Source organism: Acomys minous, assembly GCF_964271855.1.
Source record: "Acomys minous genome assembly, chromosome: 14".
Classification (NCBI taxonomy): domain Eukaryota; kingdom Metazoa; phylum Chordata; class Mammalia; order Rodentia; family Muridae; genus Acomys; species Acomys minous.
This window is the reverse complement of record NC_140496.1, coordinates 11479609-11498584: the sequence shown is the minus strand read 5'-3', so window position 1 is coordinate 11498584 and position 18976 is coordinate 11479609. Positions and strand designations below refer to the sequence as shown.

At 48.7% G+C, this 18976-nt stretch overlaps 1 protein-coding gene and 1 long non-coding RNA gene across 2 annotated transcripts in view; one reads left to right on the top strand and one right to left on the bottom strand.

Annotated features, from left to right (window-relative positions):
• The window catches only part of LOC311583671 (polycystin-1-like protein 2), a gene marked incomplete at its 5' end in the record, with an annotated part of 92282 nt that overhangs the window by 29089 nt on the left and 44217 nt on the right, over positions 1–18976 (bottom strand). The window contains 8 exons of the mRNA XM_084757453.1: positions 1038–1252; positions 2195–2394; positions 5493–5639; positions 7273–7451; positions 7755–7856; positions 11380–11610; positions 17259–17452; positions 18743–18962. Of these exons, the coding sequence (XP_084613579.1) occupies positions 1038–1252; positions 2195–2394; positions 5493–5639; positions 7273–7451; positions 7755–7856; positions 11380–11610; positions 17259–17452; positions 18743–18962 (1488 nt within the window). The remainder of the gene's footprint in view (positions 1–1037; positions 1253–2194; positions 2395–5492; positions 5640–7272; positions 7452–7754; positions 7857–11379; positions 11611–17258; positions 17453–18742; positions 18963–18976) is intronic.
• LOC311583672 lies at positions 394–13889 on the top strand. Its single transcript, XR_014774631.1, has 5 exons — positions 394–482; positions 5527–5671; positions 11417–11557; positions 13188–13279; positions 13579–13889. It is a non-coding gene; the product is annotated as an uncharacterized lncRNA (long non-coding RNA).

Genomic DNA, 18976 nt, shown 5'->3' with positions numbered 1-18976 from the left:
TCTTCAGTTCTTCTGGGCCTGTTCACAGAAGGACATGACAGCTGGCTGTGGACTACCTACCTTCCCTAGTAGAAGGAGGGGGCCCTCAACCAACCATATCCAAGTCTGACTTAGCTGCGTTAGGTCTTGAACACAGGAATGAGAGGATATTGGTGAGGAAGGAGGATGGGGGCTCCATCTACACAGGCTTAAAGAAGCTGTGGTGGTTTGAATAGCCGTGGTCCCCATAGACTCATGTACATGAATGCTTGGCCCACAGGGACCGGCCCTGTTAGGAGCTGTGGCCTTGTTAGAGGAAGTGTGTCACTGTAGGGGGAGGGGCTATGAAGTCTCCTATGCGCAAGCTGCGCCCAGTGTGGAACACTGTCCCCTTCCGCTCCCTGCAGATCCTGGTGGAGAACTCTCAGCTCCTCCAACACCTTGTCTGCCTGCATGCTGCCATGTTTCCCGCCATGAAGATGATGGTCTAAACCTCTGAAACCGTAAGCCAGACCCCGTTAAATGTTTTCCTTCGTAAGTGTTGCCGTGGTCGCCGTGTCTCTTCACAGCAAGGAAACCCTACCTCGGACAGAAGTCGTTGTCACTGCTGCGTGCCCCCTTCCAAGGTGGCGCTCTAAGGTCATCCATCCCCCTGTCTATAACCCTTCAACATCGCTCTGTCAGGAAGCCTAGTAAACCCCACTGGTTTCTCCAAGCGAATTGGATTGTCTTTGGAGTCTAAAGGAGGGTAGATATTGTCTGTGTCTCCTTCCAGGGAAAGAATTTATCAACAGTTTCCTGGAGGGGGGGCGGTGGTGGGAGGTAGGATATTTTGCACACAACAGGTACTCAAAGTTTTGCGTGTGCCTAGAGCGCATGCGCAAGTGCGCCCGCATACGTAACACGTCAGTTTGTATATTCTCAGCTGGCGAATCTTGGCAACTGAGATTGTCAGATAATTCAGGCTGCCAGGCCCTGTGCGCCAGCCTGCACCTCCACTACTGCCAGCTTAGAGCACCCCCTTTCCATTCATACACAAGCTGAGGCTGAGGACGTGCCTTGGTCACTGTTTCAGGTGTCAGAAGTCCCTCCTCCGTGGGCTGCGGTGAGGGAGTCAGGTTAGGGGGTCCCTGCTCCCCTTTCCCATCCTTCTCCATTGGGAGCCGAGGTCGGCTGTTCCGAAAGATCTGGACAATCAGGAGGTTGATGGGAAACATAAGGACGGAGCTCTCCAATCCAATCAACACCTCCTGCCAAGTGAACTCAATTTTGCCTGGGGAAAAGCGGAGGGAAGGGAGAGGTCAAATGGAGGCAGACGCCCAGAGGCCTCTCAGTGAAGGACCAAGCACGCGCAACTCCTCCTGGGAGGTGGCCTATGAGCCTTTAGATGTCTACCCAGCTCCTAAAAGGCCCTTAGCTTATGCAGAGCTATGGGCTGAGCCAGATAGTCCATGCTAACAAGGCAGTTTGCCACGAGCCCGGACCATGGGGCTCAGCTTACTCTTTTTGAGGGCCAGGGGCTAAGGTCAGCTGTGAAGGAACACGGCCAACCACACCAGTGAAGCTGAAACAAGGGGGCTGAGAAGGCAGCTCGGTCTATAAAGTGGTTCCCGTGCAAGCTTGGGAATATGTATCCCATGATCCCAAGCACCACTGTAAAAACCCAGACAGGGTGGCACCTGCTGGTAACCCCAGTGCTGAGAGGAGGGCCGGGCAAGACAGATCCTGAGACATTTTGGCCAGCCAATGGAGCTCAGCTGATGAGCTTAAGGCTCGTATGTTCAAAAATGGACAGGGAATGGCTCCTGAAGAGCAACAACACGCCTGAACTCTGGTTTCCACTTACATGTGCACACAAGACACAAAGACTGAGCCAAGTTGGACATGGTGGCACACACCTGCATTGGTTAGTGACACTTGGTAAGACTTTGTCTCTGAATATCAAACTAATCAAATGAAACTAAAAATCTCTAGATAAAAGAGGTCTTGCTGGGCTGGCGCCCACCAGCTGTAGCCATCGGAAAAGCAATGCTAAGAGCACTGGCTGCTCTTCCAGAGGACCCAGGTTCAATTCCCAGCACCTACATGGCAGCTCACAACTGCCTGTAATGCTAAGATCTGACACCCTCACACAGACATACATACAGGCAAAACGCCAATGCATGTAAAATAAAAATAAAGAAATTAGTTTTAGAGAAGCAATGCTAAGATTTACCCAAGTCCATCTTCTGCTCAGCGGGGTCCTTAGGGACACCCCAGAACATGATGCTGGTCAGCATGGTGCAGAGAAGCATCGAGAAGCAACAGGACACTCTCTGCACACGTGTGAAACTGCTCCGAGTGGAGTTACAGAAGACTGAATACCAGATGTGTCCGTCCTGGAAGCCCGTGGAGGTTTTTGTGAAAAACAGGTGGCTGTGGACAGGCAGAGAGAGAGGGGGTGGGGAGAGGGAGAGAGAAAGAGAGAGAATATGAATTTAAAGAATCAGGAATGCAGAGGGACTGGTTGAATACAGTGGGACTGGCCACTTAAAAGCAACCTGGAGCCAGGTGTGATGGGGCACACCTTTAATCCCAGCACTTGGGAGCCAGAAACAAGTGGATCTTTGTGAGTTTGAAACCATCCTGGACTACCCTACCCCTAACCCTGAGTTCCAGGCAGCCAAAGCTGTTGCAAAAAGAAACCCAGTCTTGAATTCGCCTTCCACCCCCACAAACAAAAACAATCTGGGACCTGAGATTTAGCTATAAGATTTAGCCTGTTTAGGGGTCAGCAAGATGGCTCGGTGGGTAAAATCCCTTTCTACACCACAAGTATGAACCACATTAAAAAAAAAAAAACTAGATTAAGTGGCTTTTAACCCAGGGCACTCCTAAGGTACTATGCGAGGTGCAGGCAGGAAAAGCTCTCAAGAAAGCAGCAGAGACCTGCCTTAGGAAGAGGCCCATGGAGCTGGGCATGGTGGTGGACACCTGCAATCCCAGTAGAGGCAGAGGCAGGTGGATCTCTGAGAGTTTGAAGTCAGCCTGATCTACAAAGTGAGTCCAGGACAGCCAAGGCTACACAGAAGCCCTGTCATAAAACAAAATAAAAGAAAGAAAGAAAAGAAAAACAAAGAAAGGAGATCCAGCTGTTTAAGTTTGGTTCCCAGCATTCACATGGTGACAGCTAACAACTGTTTGTAACTCCAGTTCCAAGGGATCTGTCACCGTTTCCTGGTATTCACAGGCAGTGCATGCACACGGTGCCCAGACATACATGTAGGCAAAGCATACGTACACATAACATCTCAAAGAAGTGCAAGGAAAGAACCAATTCTCAAAGAGTTGTCCTCTGACCTCTACACAAAACCCAGGCCACAGACAGACACATACATACACCACACACATTTTTAAAAATTAGCAGATTGTGATTTTACTTTTGACACAGACCGGTCTCACAGTTGCTATTGGAGAATGACCCTGCACTCCTGACCCTCTGGCTTCCACTTTCTTTTAAAAAAAAAATTAATTAATTAATTATGTATACCCTTCTCTGCCTGCATGTACACCTGCAGGCCAGAAGAGGGCATCAGATCACATTATTGATGATTGTGAACCACCATGTGGTTGCTGGGAATTGAACTCAGGACCTCTGGAAGAGGACTATCTGGAAGATAGTACTCTTAACCTCTGAGCCATTTCTCCAGCCCAGCTTCCGCTTCCTAAGTGCTGGAATTACAGGCATGCATCACCACACCCAGTTTATACGGTACTGGGGATGGAACCCCGGACTTTGTGCCTGCTAGTCAAGCACATTAGCAACTGAGCAACGTTCACAGCATGTGTGAAAAGAGAGTTGGAGTCCTAGCCTGCCTTCTTCCAGCCCTGTGACCTCAGGCAAGTGGCACAATTTTTCAAGTCTCACTTTCATTGACTTCAAGATAATTACAGCATTGTCCTCATGGGATGTTTGGAAGGATTTAAAGTCATAGTTGTTACTGATTTGATTCAGAATCTCATGTAGCTCAGGCTAGCCTCACACTCACTGTAACTTGTCTGTATTAGCCAAGTAAAATCATAATCATTGTAAATCACTGAGGCAGCACGAACATGTAGGTAAGTGGTCAGTGTTCATGGTATCTTTGCTGTAATTGCAATTTGATAAAATAGCTATTATATTATCAATTTAGGACTCACCACACATGCCACCTTCTGTGTCAGCCTCTTTGGTACCCAGATCTCTAATTCAGAATGTATTCCTTTGGAAGGCCCCCTGGGAGGGGAAGTCACCAGAATAAATGGCCTGGAAGCAGAACTTCTGCCTTTGATGAGTATGAGTAAATCCACCGTCATTCTGTGTGCTACTGCAAAGCCCTAGGGATGCTGGGAATGATGCAATATGCCTGTAATCCCAGCACTTTGAGAGACAAAGGCAAGAGCATCAAGAGTTTAACATCATCCTTGGCTCATTGCCTAGGATACATGAGACCCTTTTTCAAACAAAAATAAAGAAAATTATTTGATCTAAACATATTCTCCTCAAAGGGTGACCATGGTACATTCATTATGCTAAAGACAAAAGGCAACATTTTTCCAGTAATGCCATAGATGAAAAATAAGTGGCCTGGTGGGAAGCTTTGGTAAAGTGTTTGCTGTATGAGGACCTGGGTTCAATTCCCATCTTATATGTAAGTGTGGTGACATCCTTGTAATTCTAAAGCTGTGGAGGCAGAGACAGATGGAGGGGCTTCTGGGACTCACTGGTGAGCCAGCCTAGTCAAAATGGCAAGTTGTGGGCAGTGAAAGACCCATCTCCAAACACAAGGTGGATGGTTATGAGGAATGACCTCTGTCTCCCGTGTGCATAAAACCAACCCCCCCCCACATAACAATGTATAGTGATGTGTGTGTGCATGCACATATTAGTGTTCGTGTGTTTGCACACCAATGTGGAAGGAAAAACATCAGGAAAGGGAATGGAAGAATGAATAAGCCAAAAGGAAGCGTGAGCCAAAACCCCACCCATAGTAAACCACAAAAAAGGGCTGCAAAGCACCAGCAGTTGAATCAACACCTATCTTACTTAGGGTCTCCGTTGTTTGGACAAAACACCATGACCAAAATCAGCTTGGGGAGAAAAGGGTTGATTTCATCTGATAGCTTAAACTCCATCATGTGGGGGAGAAGGGAAGCAGAGGCCGTGCGGAACACTGTTCACCTGTTTACCTTCCCCCACTAGAAGGAACTCCGCAGGCAATATCAGAGGTGCAGACACACAGGCGTGGTCAGCCTTCTTTCTTGGAGTCCCCAGGGCCACCTCCTTGGAGTGGTGCTGCCCACAGTGAACTGGCTCCTCCCACATCAATCCTCAATGAAGAAAATGCATCACAGGCTTGCCCACAGGCCAATCTGGTGGAAACATTTTCTCAACTGAGGTTTCTCTCTTCCCAAATGATTGTAGTTGGTGTCACATTTACATAGAACTAGCCACCATACCATTCAAATCGTCAGAAAAGACAGAAAAGAAATACCTAAACTGCTTCCTGTCCTGCTCTGTGGCCACAGGAAACACCTTGTCAAGGACACAGTCTCCGACATCGATGGACAGCCAAGAGTTGCAGAGGAAATACCACTTCCGGTCCATCACGGGCTCATACACCAGCACCCGGCTTACATACCTGGAGAAGGGAGACGCAGCCCAGGGCACAAGGTATGGGGGTGGGACTCCCTGGGACCCCACAGAGATAAGACCTTCAGAAAATGAACCCCAAAACAGGAGCATGTGGAGAAAGTGCATGCATTCTGGGTGACAGCTGGTCTCCTGCAGAGAAGCCGCAGGGTGCCGGGAGACACATTTGAAAACTCCAACCCCCCTACTCAGGACACCTAGCCATAAGCAAGAGAAGCCAGGTAGGAATGTGCGCTCCAGGGAGCTGCTTCAAAGCCTCAGAGGAGACGCCATCTTGCCTGTAGGCTAGCAGCGGCTTCTCTGTCACTGTCTAGCCAATAAGGAAGAGCAACGCTGATCTTGCCTGGGTACTCCCAGAGGAGTGGCCACTGGGCTCTACGCACATCTCGTTCCCATGAGCACAGTTCCATCAGGGAACCAAAGGTCACCTAGGTCCAAGCCATGGGCCTCCTGGGTGACTGACATCCAGTGATGCAGGACTTGGACATTTTGGTCCAACTTGGGGACAGCTTCAGGGATCCACACGTTGCTTGACTCGTCCCTCTGCCTATCCCAGGCCTGGCCTCCCTCCCCAGGTACTGACACTAGGGCTCCTTTAATAGACACCCCACTTGTTCACTGCCTCTCAGGGTCTGCTCCCTGGGGGGGTCTGGTGAGTTAAAGACAGCAGTAAGCTGGATGTGATGGCTCATGCCTCTGAGCCCAGCTCTTATAGGCTGAGACAAGAAATTGCCAGAAGCCCCAAGTCTAGCTTAGGCTACAGAGTGAGAACCCCTGTCAAAATAGATAAAACCTAAGCAGTGGCCCCCCTCCCTCCTCCCTGTCTCCCCTCTCTCCCTCCCTCCCTCTCCTGTATTGTCTGTGAGGCCAAGGATGACCTTGAACTCCAATCTTCCTGCCTCTCAAGTGCTGGGATTATAAGTGAACACTACCCAGTGTCTTCTTATTTTTTTATTTTTGAAAGAGAATCTCTCTACATAGCTGTCCTGGCCGTCCTGGAACTCACTGTGTAGACCTTGAACTCAGAGGTCTACCTGCTTCTGACTCCCAGGTATTGACTTGAAAGGCATGTGCTACCAAACCTGGCATGCCTAGCATTTTTGTGATAAAAACCTCACACTCTAGCCCAGGCTGGCATGGAGCTCATTATGTACCCCAGGATATCCCAGAACTTGTAACACTCTTCCTGCCTCACCTTCCCAAAACACTAGGGTTGCATGTGTGCACACTATGCCTGATGATGCTATTTTTCTAAGGAGCCTGCATGCTGATCACTGGTCACACTGACACTAGTTGTCTGAGTCACTAGTTTTGGTGTCAGGAAGAATGGATAGGACCTTGCTCTGACCATACAGCTGTTGGACAAAGCCTTGAATTGGTTGCTGCGGAAAGGCCATGGGTGGGCCCAGTGCTGGACACCAGGACTGCAGCCCACTTCCCTTCGGGTCTGGTTTGTATGGACCATGAGCCAGGGGCCTCTCTGACCCTGCTTGCCTTACTTGTGTTTTGCCATTCTATATGTTTGTAAAGGCTTGTGAAATGCAGGAAATGAGGCGCTGACTCGGGCATCGAGGGCAGACTGCGTGTGAATGGTCCCGGTCATTTGCCGTCTCCCAACTCACCATGATGGCCGGTCCCCAGAGTTGTCATGCCACAGCCTGAGGCTCTGCAGGTCTCCCAGGGGGAACAGAGTGGAAAGCAGGAAAACGTCCACCCCTCCTCGCTCAAAAACTGCAGCATCCGGGTCTGACAGGTGGTGGGGCTCGCTCTCTCCATCCGAGCCATACAGGGTGAGAGTCACCTAGAACCCGGACACCAGTAGCCGGGACTGCAGCTCAGTCGGTGCAGTGTTTGCCCAGCGTTCAGAAGTGTTGATCCCAGCGCTGCACAAAACTAGGCATGCAGACTTGTGCACACACTCACATACAGGCACACACCCATATGCACATACTCACACTCTCACACTTACACAATACATACTCTCTCTCACACACACACACACTCTCACACACAATACATACTATTAACTTTTTAAATTGAAGAATAGTCTTCCCTCCAAAATACAAAATAGAAGGTGGAGACACACCCACCACCCAGCAGGTACCTTTGAAGATGTGGCCGCCCCTCGTCGGTGTCCGGTGTAGACAGTCACCAGGTAGTGATACCGGGCAAAAGGATCATTGTCCTCCAGCACTATGACTTTCACCTAGGCAGAAGGACAGCGTTTGGGGACCCTGCTCATTGAGCGCACCCACCACCCAGCAGCTAAGAAACGAGTCAGTCACCCATGACAAGTAACATGCATAAGCAAAACTTTGTTCGATGTTATCTGATCCAGTGAGAACTGTCCTTTACGAAAGCAGGGCTCCCAGAAAAATACTAGCAAAAGCAAGGAAGTATAAAGTGCTTTCATTATGAAGTGTGGCCCTGTGGAGGTAAGTTGGAAATGGGCTTGGCATTAAGCTGAGAATGTTCAGTGTTTGGTCGGGTGGGCCAACTGTTTGTACAATCAGATCTGAGTCAGCTGGGGGCTGTGGTGACCTCTGGGATGCGCCCTGAAGCTCTCTCTCCTGTGAAAGGCTTACATTAGCTGCTGCAGGTCTGCTGTCAAGGACGCAGAGTCATCACTGGCATACTCTTTCGGTACAGCTGACGGTCAGTGACCCACCAGTGAGGTATCTGGGTGTGACTAGGACCTGAGCATTTCACTTAGCATGATCAGATCTCCTGGGGACTGGTGGCCTGGCACACTGCTTCATAACCATTGTGCCAGCTCCCTGGGGCTCACCCTAAAGGTTCCTCTTAGAAGACCCACAGCCTTAACTCTATTTTAGAGCCTGCCTTCTGGGAGTCAGCCTGAGACATTTAAGATTTATTGCATAAATCTTATATACTATATATACATTGGATGGGTTTTTTTGTTTGTTGTTGTTGTTGTTTGTTTGTTTGTTTTTTGAGACAAGGTCTCACTGTGTAGGCTTGGCTGGCCTGAAGTTCTCTATGTAGACCAGGCCGGCCCCAAACTCATAGGAATCTACACATCTCAGCTTTCAGGTGTTGAGATTAAATGTGTGTGCCATTACACCCAACTTTTATATTTTAAAATTAATGGAGGGGATGCATTGTACACGTGGCCGCAGTGACCTAAGAAGTCAGAATAGTGATCAGATCCTTTGGAATCTGTGGGAAAAGCAGTTGTGAGCTGCCTGATGTGGGTTCTAGGAATGGGTTTTCAACTTGGTCCCTCTGCAAAATCAGTATGTGGGGTTTTTTTGTTTTGTTTTGTTTTTAGTTATTTATTTTATATCTTGGTCCCTCTGCAAAATCAGTATGTAATATTCTTTTAGTTATTTGTTATATGTGTGTGTGTATTTTGTTTGCATGTGTGTATGTATGTACATGCATGTGGATCCTCTGCAACTGGGGTTACTGGAGTTAGGAATGGTTGTGAGTCTCCATGTGGGTGCTCAGAACTAAGCCCCTGCCCTCTGCAAGAGCAACAAGCGCTCTTAATCACTGAACCATCTCCCAAGCCCCATTTTTGTGTTTTGCTTTTATTGTTAATTTTTCAGACCAGCTCTCATTATGCATCCCTGCTTGGCCTAAAACTTACTGTGTAGACTAGGCTGGCTTTGAACTCAGAGACCTTCCTGACTCTGCCTCCAAGTGCTGGGGTTAAAGGCGTGCTCTGCTATACCGAGCCCAGCAGTGTGTGCTCTTAACTACTGAACTACCCCATCCCTCTATCCCTAACCTGAGATGTTTAAAAATCAAAGTTTGGTGTCATGGAGGAATCAAAGACAGCAGTGTGAATGCTGAATGCCATCTTATGACATTCCACTTGTGTTATTGTCCCTAGTGGTGCCACCAGAGAGGAGGGAGTGAAAGACGGACAGCTCCACGCTCTGCCACACTCACCCTTGCGTTCACCTATACATTCCCTCAGACGTTCGTGAACACTTCCTGAAGGCCATATGACTTTGTTAACTCTTGTCCGTGCCCTGAGTCCTATCTGGGTTAGAATTCTGGGTCCCCTCTAACAGCTTCAGCCAGTTAACTGACCCCCCATTGCCTCCTCCTTAAGATGAAGGCTGGGATTAAAGGTGTGCACCACCACTGCCCAGCATAGCTGGGTGCTTTCTCTGCCTCTCTGAGCTAGCAAGTTTTCACCCCAGCCTTTGGCTTCTGAGTCTTCATTGGTAAAATTGGGTGGTTGGAATTTTCTTTCTTTCTTTCTTTTTTTTCTATTATAACACTACCACACAGTCTGGGGACAATGTAATTTATGGTAGGACCTCAGGTCACACTATGTCTGAAGCTGGAGACTACATAACCAGGGTTGGTCACCTGGGCTATGCCTTCCTCTGGGCCCAACTCCCAATCAAACCCAGGACACCAAAGCTCAGGCATGTAGTGAGAACTGTGGGCTTTTGGTTTATTTAAAACACAGAAATATCCTAAGAATGTACTTTCATTTTAACCCCAGGTGTAGGGATGTGGGGCTGCTTTGGACTGTCCGCAGCAGCTGACTATGATTTGCCTCGTGCTCTAGCAGAGGCATGTTTTTGCCAACTGCTGATAGTTTCTGTGATTGTGTGACGTTTGGAATTCTGGGGACTTTTCAGTGGGTACATAAGGCAGGGTCGATGGTTGTTTCTTGTTTAGTGTGGTTGGATGAGGTCTGCTAGTAGCCATGGTCAGAGAAGACACAAAAGAAAAGAAATTAGATTGAGGGATATTCCTAATTCCCCTCTCTCCTCTATCCTTGTTTCTCTCCTATTTAGTGTTGGGGGAGAAACTGGGGGTGGGGAGGGGGGGAATAAAGGGTGGTAAAAAAGAAGAGCCCACAAAGTCGCAAAGACCAGCTACCCAGGTGAGCTTCTGATTGACAGTATCTGCCGTGTTGTCACAGGGCATCTCAGGGACAATTAAGCACCATCTGTCGTCATCAGCGGGAGAACAAGCCGGAACCAACTCTGCTCTCTCTGTCATCGGCTTCTTTCAACCCAAGTCCTCTCAGTGTACCCACCATGGGGAGATGGCCCAGTCCGTAAAGTGCCACACAAACATGAGGACCCAGGCACAGTGACACAGCCTTGTAAGCCCAGCCCTGGAGAGAGGGGGGGATCCCTAGAGCTCGCTGGTCAGTTGGTTTAGCCTGTGTGTAAACCGCAGGTCCTAGTGAGAGAACCCTGTATCAAAACCTAGGGAGGGCAGTTTCTGAGGAACAACACATGATGTTGCCCTCTGGTCTTCAGAGGTACATACGCACATACATACATACATACATACATACATACATACATACATACATACATGTGCACTTACACACACAGGCTCACACATACATAGACCTACAAACAAAAAGAGTAAACCATCACCATTACTTCAACTGTTATTCTGAGTTCTGAGTCCTCTTAGCAAATTACTTACACAAGGTGGCCCTGTGACCTCCCACCCCAACACAGGTACCTTCCTCCCAGGGCTGCTGTGTATGTAAGTGGGGCAATGCCTGCACGTAGTGAGTACTTTGTTGATGATTGGTAGCGTAATCTCCCTGATAATTTGATGGAAGGGGATGTTTTATAAATGCATAGGCCGAGGGCCCAGCTTGACTGAGATGACCCAAGGGGTTAAGGGCTGGGCTAACAGCTGACCTCTCTATAGACCTCTGGCCTCTGGCCTCTCCGGCCTCTGCTCCTTCCATTCCCAGGACGCCCATACCTCACCTTGGCCTGGTCTTGTGTGTCCTTTCTCCTGGCCCAGATCACTACCAGCACGTAGACCACGAAGAGGCAGCCCACCGTGGTAACCACCACGGGGTTGTTCTCAAAGGTGGCAAAGAGCTCGGCAGTCCGGTGCACGTCGACGGCATTGGGCATCACCAGGAACGTGCTTCCAAAGAAGGTGAGGTGGTTGCAAAGGCAGTGTGTCTGGGAGGTGGTGGTCCGTGGGCCCACCTGCAAACCCCAAAGAGACCAGGTTTGGAAACGCACCTGCTTTAGCCCAGTGAGGAAAAACAATGAACTCGTCAGTGTGGACACCACACAGCCAGCCTTTTGGATCCACATATTTAGGCAACCTCTGATCAAAATTATATTTTTTTAGGGCTGGGTCTGTTACTTGGTTGGTAGAAAGCTGGCTTAGCATGCATGAAGGCCTGGCTTGAATTAACATCACATAACCTGCATATGGTGGTGCACATCTGTAATTCCAGCATCAGAAGGTGCAGGCACAAGGATCAGGAGTTCAAGGGCATCCCCTGTTACATATTCAAGGCTAGCCTAGGCTAGTCAAGACTGTGGCTGACGGGCTATCTAGGCCATCAAATCCCCCTGGAGCTGGAGTTACAAGTGTTTATGAGCTGATGTGACTGACTGAACTTGGCTTCTCTGTGAGAGCATGGAGGGTCAGAGTTCAGGGTCCAAGAAGCCACCAGGATGCATAAAAGTGGACTGGTTAACCTGCTAGTGATCCCATCCATAGGTAAAGACAGAATCCAGAGACAGCTGGTAACCAAGCCTAGTTACATCAGTGAGCTACAGGTTTGACTGAGACTCCCCACCTCATTGGCTGAGGTAGGGAAAAGGAGGGTGATTCCTAGCACCAGCCTCTGGCCTGTATATAGATGTGTACACATAGGCATATGCACTTGCCCACATTCAAAAATACACACACACACACACACACACACACACACACACACACAATGAAAAAAAATGAAATTTCATTTCAAAATTCAGAGACTATTATTTACTTTTCATTGTGCTGGTTGATCAAACCCTGGACCTTCCCCGTAGGGTTTTATTTTTCATTTGTTTGGCGGGGGGTGCTTTTTTGTTTGTTTGTTCTGTTTTGTTTTCTTGAGACAGGGTGTCCCTATGTAGCTCCGACTGTCCTGTAATTTGCTAAGTAGAGCAAGCTGGTCTCTAACTCACAGAGATCTGCGTGCCAGGTGCCCGGGATCAAAGGTGTGCAGTACCACACTGGGCCTGTGAATATTATTCTTTAGCAGTTTCACGTCCGTCCTTCACAGTGGGAGCTCTGACCAATTCGCAGACCACTTTGCCTGTTTCAGGGGAGCACTGTGGGTGAATTCGGAGTCCCCATCATCACTGACCCCAGCAGTACCTGGTACCATAAACACGGTCTACAGCCTTCCTGGCCTTTGCCCATGGAAGGCTCGCTTATCGCTGGGGGTGCATGTGCTGGGTGCTGACACTTGTCCAGCAACTGGCCAGTCTGGAACATCTAGTGGCTAAGTCATGACAGCTTTTAAGGACTCCCCGCTTTTCACGATGAATGCCCTGAACCCCAGGTATTCTCTCACCCTTCAGTAAACAGGGATGCGTGATTGACTTACGCTGAAGAGAATGTCAGTCCAGAAGGGGGAAAGGCAAACCGTAGCCCACTATACTGGGTCTCAGTTCCAGCAAGGCGTGGATGGGCTTGGGTGGCGCAGCCCTTGGGTGGTCAGTGAGGAGTCAGGGAGGCCCAGGGCAGGCACCCCGACCCATGCGGCTATTTCACTTTCTAGCCCTAGGACCATTTGGTAAGTGAAGCAGCTTTAACTCACTCCAAGGTCCATCAGGAACAGGCCAGATGCCAGCTACTCACTCTGAATTCCAGGTAGGTAGGCCTTCCTTCCGTTCCCTCTGACGCGTTTTACTGTGTCCTAATCCTGATGGGCATTTGGCGGGGTGTGTGTGTTGGGGGGCATGGGAACACCTGGTACACTGGAAGGGGTGAGGCTGTCTTCAGAGGAGAGAACAGAGCAGGGACCCACCTCTGTGTAGGCTCAGGTTTTGCCTTACAGGTTTCACAAAGACCTTGAGGTCAGTGGCTCTCCCAACCTTCCCCAGCGTGAGATTATCTTTCTTTGCACTTGGGGGTGCTGGTGACTGAATCCAAGATCTCCTGCATGCTAGGTACACCCCAGCCAAGGGGCTTGCTGCCGTGTTTGGCCATCTGAATTCAATCCCTGGAACTCACGTGGTAGGAAGAGACAACCAACCCCCACATCCACATGTCATCCTCTGACCTCCACATGAATGCCATAAATACATAAATACATAAGCAAAACTTTAAAAAGTATTTTGTGGGGCTGGAGAGATAGCTCAGAGGTTAAGAGCACTGTCTGCATTTTCAGAGGTCCTGAATTCAATTCCCAGCAACGACATGGTGGCTCACAACTATACCTAATGTGATCTGGTGACTTCTTCTGGCCTGTGGGCATACATTCAGACATAATACTGTATACAAAATAAATAAATAAATAAATATTTTTTTAAAAAGAGATATTGGGCTAGTCATATTTTCATTTTGGAAGCTGCTAACCTGCACTACTGGTTCACTCAGGCATTTAAGTTTTATTCCTTCTCAAGTCTCTGAGGGGGTTGAAGACCAGATAGTTTAGTTTTACAATCAAGTTTGGTTAAAGGATAAGATATTTTTAGATCAAGATCAAGGACTTAAGTTAATTGAGATGAGATATGATAGATACTGAATTTCACTCAGAAATTTAGACCCAACAAGATAGAAAAGATGTTTACTTCAAGTTTGACAAATCACTCTGAATGTAACATTTATATAGTTCATGATTGTCTCATGGTTCTCCCTGACATATGTAGTTTGTTTTATTCATGTGTAATAAAATAAATGTTGCTTAAAAAAAAGAAGAAAATTATTTTGTGTGTGTGTGGGGGGGGATGTTGAATGTTCCACGACATGTGACAATTTTGTGGAATTGGTTTTCTCCTTCCACTTTTATGTGGGTGGAATGGATCAACTCCAGCCACCATCCTACGACAGCAAGCTCCTGGACCCACTGAGCCATCTCACTGGCCCCTGTACTTTTATTTTAAGGATTTATTTATTTATTTTTATTTTTTTTATTATTATTATTATTTTTGGTTTTTCGAGACAGGGTCTCTCTGTGTAGCCTTGGCCATCCTGGACTCACTTTGTAGACCAGGCTGGCCTCGAACTCACAGCGATCTGCCTGCCTCTGCCTCCCGAGTGCTGGGATTAAAGGCGTGCGCCACCACACCCGGCTTATTTATTTATTTTTAAGGATTTGTTTGTTTGTCTATTATGTATATAGTTGTTCTGCCTGCTTGTAACACCTGCAGACCAGAAGAGGGCATCAGATTTCATTGTAGCTGGTTGTGAGCTATCATGTGGTTGCTGGGAATTGAACTCAGAACCTTTAGAAGAGCAGGCAATGCTCTTAACCTCTGAGCCATCTCTCAAGCCCCGCCCCCTGTAGTTTTTGAAATGTGTGTGTGTACGTGTGTACACACTTATGTGTGTGTGCTACTGTGTATATGAGCTTATGTCTGTGCTTATCTGAGTGTGTGTGTGTGTGCTTTGTGAGTGTGTGTATGTGCTTGTGTATGTATGGGTGAATGCACACTTGTGTGTGTGTATGCCTGTGGGGGGTAAGTGTGCACTTGTGTATGTGTGTGTGTGCTTATGTGTGTATGTATGAGTGCACACTTGTGTGCATATGTGTACATGAATGTGGAGGGCAGGGCACAACTTCCAGTGTCTTTCTCAGAAAGCTGTCCACTTCCTCTGCTACAGAGTCTTTCATTGGCCTGGAACTCATGGCTTAGCCTAAATGGTCAAGGAGCCCTAAGGAGGCACCTGACTCTGCCTTTCCATGGTGATTTCATGCTTGGCACTTTGACATGGGCTCTGGGGATCTAACCCAGGACCTGTGCTTACAGGTCAATTATCTTTCAACTGGACTGTTGCTCCAACCTTGGGAGTGTGTTTTAAATAGCATCACAAATATCTGGGACCTCACATCTGTACGCAGAACCTTGGGTCTGGCTAAGCGGATCCCAAGCCATATCCCTGCCAACCCCCTGACCTACAGTCCATGGCTTCCATCTTACAGACAATGTTGTCCCTTAACAACAAGAGGCTTTAAACACAGGGATCCTCTTTGATGTGTGAAGCGTACTCTGTGAGTTAGGCATTGTGTGTGGTTCCTTGTATCCCTGACCTCCACTCAACTTTATCCCCATTTTAGGATGGTAAAGCTCAGAGATGTGGGGCAACTTGCCCAAGTTCATCCAGCAGGTCTGAGGACTAAACCCAGGTCTTATTTAGAGGCAGATGCCATACCTCCATGCCCTACACCACCCTGAGCCCCAGGGTGCAGGGGAATCCCATGTCTGCTATGTAAGGTGGTTTTGGGGAGTGGGTGCTCAGGGAGGCCACAGCCTACCCAGGCCTGTTCCTGAGATGCAGAGACTGGTGCCCAGAGCATGTAGACCTTCTGTCTCTTAGGAATATCTTTATGCCATCCTGCTGCCTGGGTCTTGAATGTGGCAGACAGGGCCAGGGTGGGGATTGATAAGCAAGCTGTTAGTACAGCTTGATACAGCCCAGAAGAGCTCACTTTCTGTGGTCTCCTTCCATAGCTACAGGGCAACACAGCTCTTAGATGTATCATTTGCTCCGGGTCTCTGTCCTAAGCTAGGCTTCTATTTCACTGGTTTTCCTCTCCAGTCTATCCAACCCCACCACTGGGACAGGCTGCACATGTGGCCAATAAATGAAAGAAGATGCTCTGTTCATAGATGGAGAGAGAGGAGGGATGCATTTGGATTCTACATGGAGGCAGGAAGGGCATGAGATGACAAGAGTCCAACACTGGGCAATAATATGAAGGAGGCAGCTGGAAGGGCCCCCAGGAAGAGAGTTCTGGAGTGGGAGGCCAGGAGCTACTTTGGGGATGGGGGTTACTAGAACTTTCTTGGAAGAAATAAGTAAGAAGAAAATCTATGGGAGGTCCAGCCTGTATAACTCATGGTTGGGACAATATGGTCCTATCTGATGGCTTCAAAGCCCAAGTCCCCCTCAAGGGCACTGTCACTGGGCCCTCAGCTCCATGAGGCGGAGTGGGTAAAAACTTGGTCACACTTAACAAGGTCATTCTGAATCTCAACAGTTGCGGGGAAGCTGTGTTGTCATGGTGATGATTTGGCCACAGTCAGATCTGGCTCTGAGGCACAGGTCCTCTACATGATGTGTGTGGCATTGGGGGGGTGGGGGCAGGGCAGGTCCATCAAGTATCCTGATCCATTGTCTCCTCCCCTGTGTGAAATAGGAACAACACGTCTCCTGGAGCTAGCTGAGTGCTGATGAGATAATGCTGGTAAAGGTGAACATAGGATACAGCTGAGGTCATTCTCTGGGAAGTGACACCCTGGCTGGCCACGTGCCTCCCCCCCACCCCACCAGGCACACAGTGGGCAGCCTTCTGAATCACTCCTATTCTTATTCAATGATCAGTTGTTCCTGCACTCCTGGCTCCCTAGATGACCTCAGGGGACAGGCTGGGGACCATACTGCCAAGCAGGGTAAAGTGTGGAGAGCACAGAGTTTACAGTGGGAAATCAGACCGTGTTAGGGCCCTGAAGTTTTCTCAAGGAAAACAGGCTTAGTTGTGGGCAAGAAGAGCATTCTGAGTCAGGAAATGGCATAGGCAGAGCACCCTAAAAAAGCATGAGATGTTGTACCAGAAGTCCAAAGGGGACCCGACAAGAGTAGACACGCCCAACAGGTCTCCCCAGCTTATTCTTTACTTCCTTACCTGGCACCCAGAGTTGTCCCAGGTCCCCTGGGCTTCATCCCAGAATACACAATGTGACAGGAAGGTGGTAATGCCAACTGTGAGGTTCCTGCCAGAGGTGGACTCCAGGTCATCCTTGGGGACCACGCTCAAATAGTAGGCTCCTTCTCCGAAGGGCAGATCCTGCGGGCCCAGGATCCATGTGGGGGGCTTACCTGCAGGAAACAAGGCTCTAGTCTCAATGAAATTAGGGGACACCAAGGTGACTTGGCCGGGATGTAAACCTGCTACCTGGAATCCCCAGAGTCTCCTTGCTCAGTGAGCAGGGACATGGCAGGACATGAAGGGCTCGAGACTGACTCCTTTCCTTATTAGCTATGTGATATCAGACTGGCTATTGAATTTTTATTTGTTTGGTAGTTTTGAGTCAGAGTATTATGTAGCCCAGGCTGGCCTCAAACTTGCTATGTAGCCAAGGCTGGCCCTAATGGTCCTCTTACCTCAGGCTCCTAATTACTAGGATTGCTTGGCACCTGGCTTGAGCCTTTCAGCTCATGTCTGGAATGTGGAGGTTTCTACAGCTGGTTTTGGAAGGTTCTTTATGGGCTCATCCACATCTCCATGGCATGTACTAAATGTTTACCAATAACACTAGCCCATGAAAGCTGCTGAAGAAGGCAGGCTGTTTGGTCTTTGCTTTTTAATTACGTGTGTGTGTGTGTGTGTGTGTGTGTGTGTGTGTGTGTGTGTGTCTGTGTGTCTGTGTGTCTATATCTGTGTATGCAGTATGCTCTTGCATATACATTATGCATGTGTGAGACTGGAGGCTGACACTGGGCTTCTTCAGTGCTTCTCCACCCTATTTTATTTTTTAAAAGATTCATTTTTATGATTTTTAATTGCCTGAACTTGATGAGGGGTATGTGACTGCAAGTGCAGGTGCCCACAGAGGCCAGAGGCAGGGCTCCTCCTGGAGCTGGAGTCCCCAGGAGGATTGTGAACCACCCAGCATGAATGACGGGAACCGAACCCGGGTCCTCTGCAAGGGCAGTGTGTGCTCTCCTCAGCCGTCTCTCCAGCTCCATCGGGTTTTTTTTGTTTGTTTGTTTGGTTGGTTGGTTCGTTTGGTTTGATTTAGTTGGTTTTTGTTTGAGACAAGGTCTTACACTGAAACCTGTAGCTTCACAGATTCCACTAGGCTGACAGCCAGTGAACCCCTGACTGTCCTGTCTCTGATCCCTCCCCATTTAGGTTGGGGATCACAGGCATAGGCTACTACGTCAAGCTTTTGGTGTGGTTTCTGAGGATGGAGCTTTGGCCCTCATACTTTAATGACTGAGCCATCTCCCTGGCCTTGTTCACATATATATGGTATATATGGTGTGTGTGTGTGTGTGTGTGTGTGTGTGTGTGTGTGTGTGTGTGTGTGTGTGTGTGTGTATCTTAGTCCGAAAGCTGGCCCCACCCAGGAGGCCACTCAAGAAACATCAGAGGAGGCTGATTACCTGTGGCAGCCACAGGAGGCAGGTCCGTTTGGGCATCGTAGCTGGTCTCATTGGGGTGGTAGCCATAGCCCAGCCTGAGTGTGAGTGGGACTCCAGGTCCCCAGTGCAGTTGGATCCCCAGAGCTGCATCCCCTACGGTCACATTCACCCACAGAGCCTCTGGGGTGCCCAGGCTCAGCATCGTTGGCTTGCTATGTTCTGAAATTCGGGGCAGCAGGATCTGTTTTCAGAAAC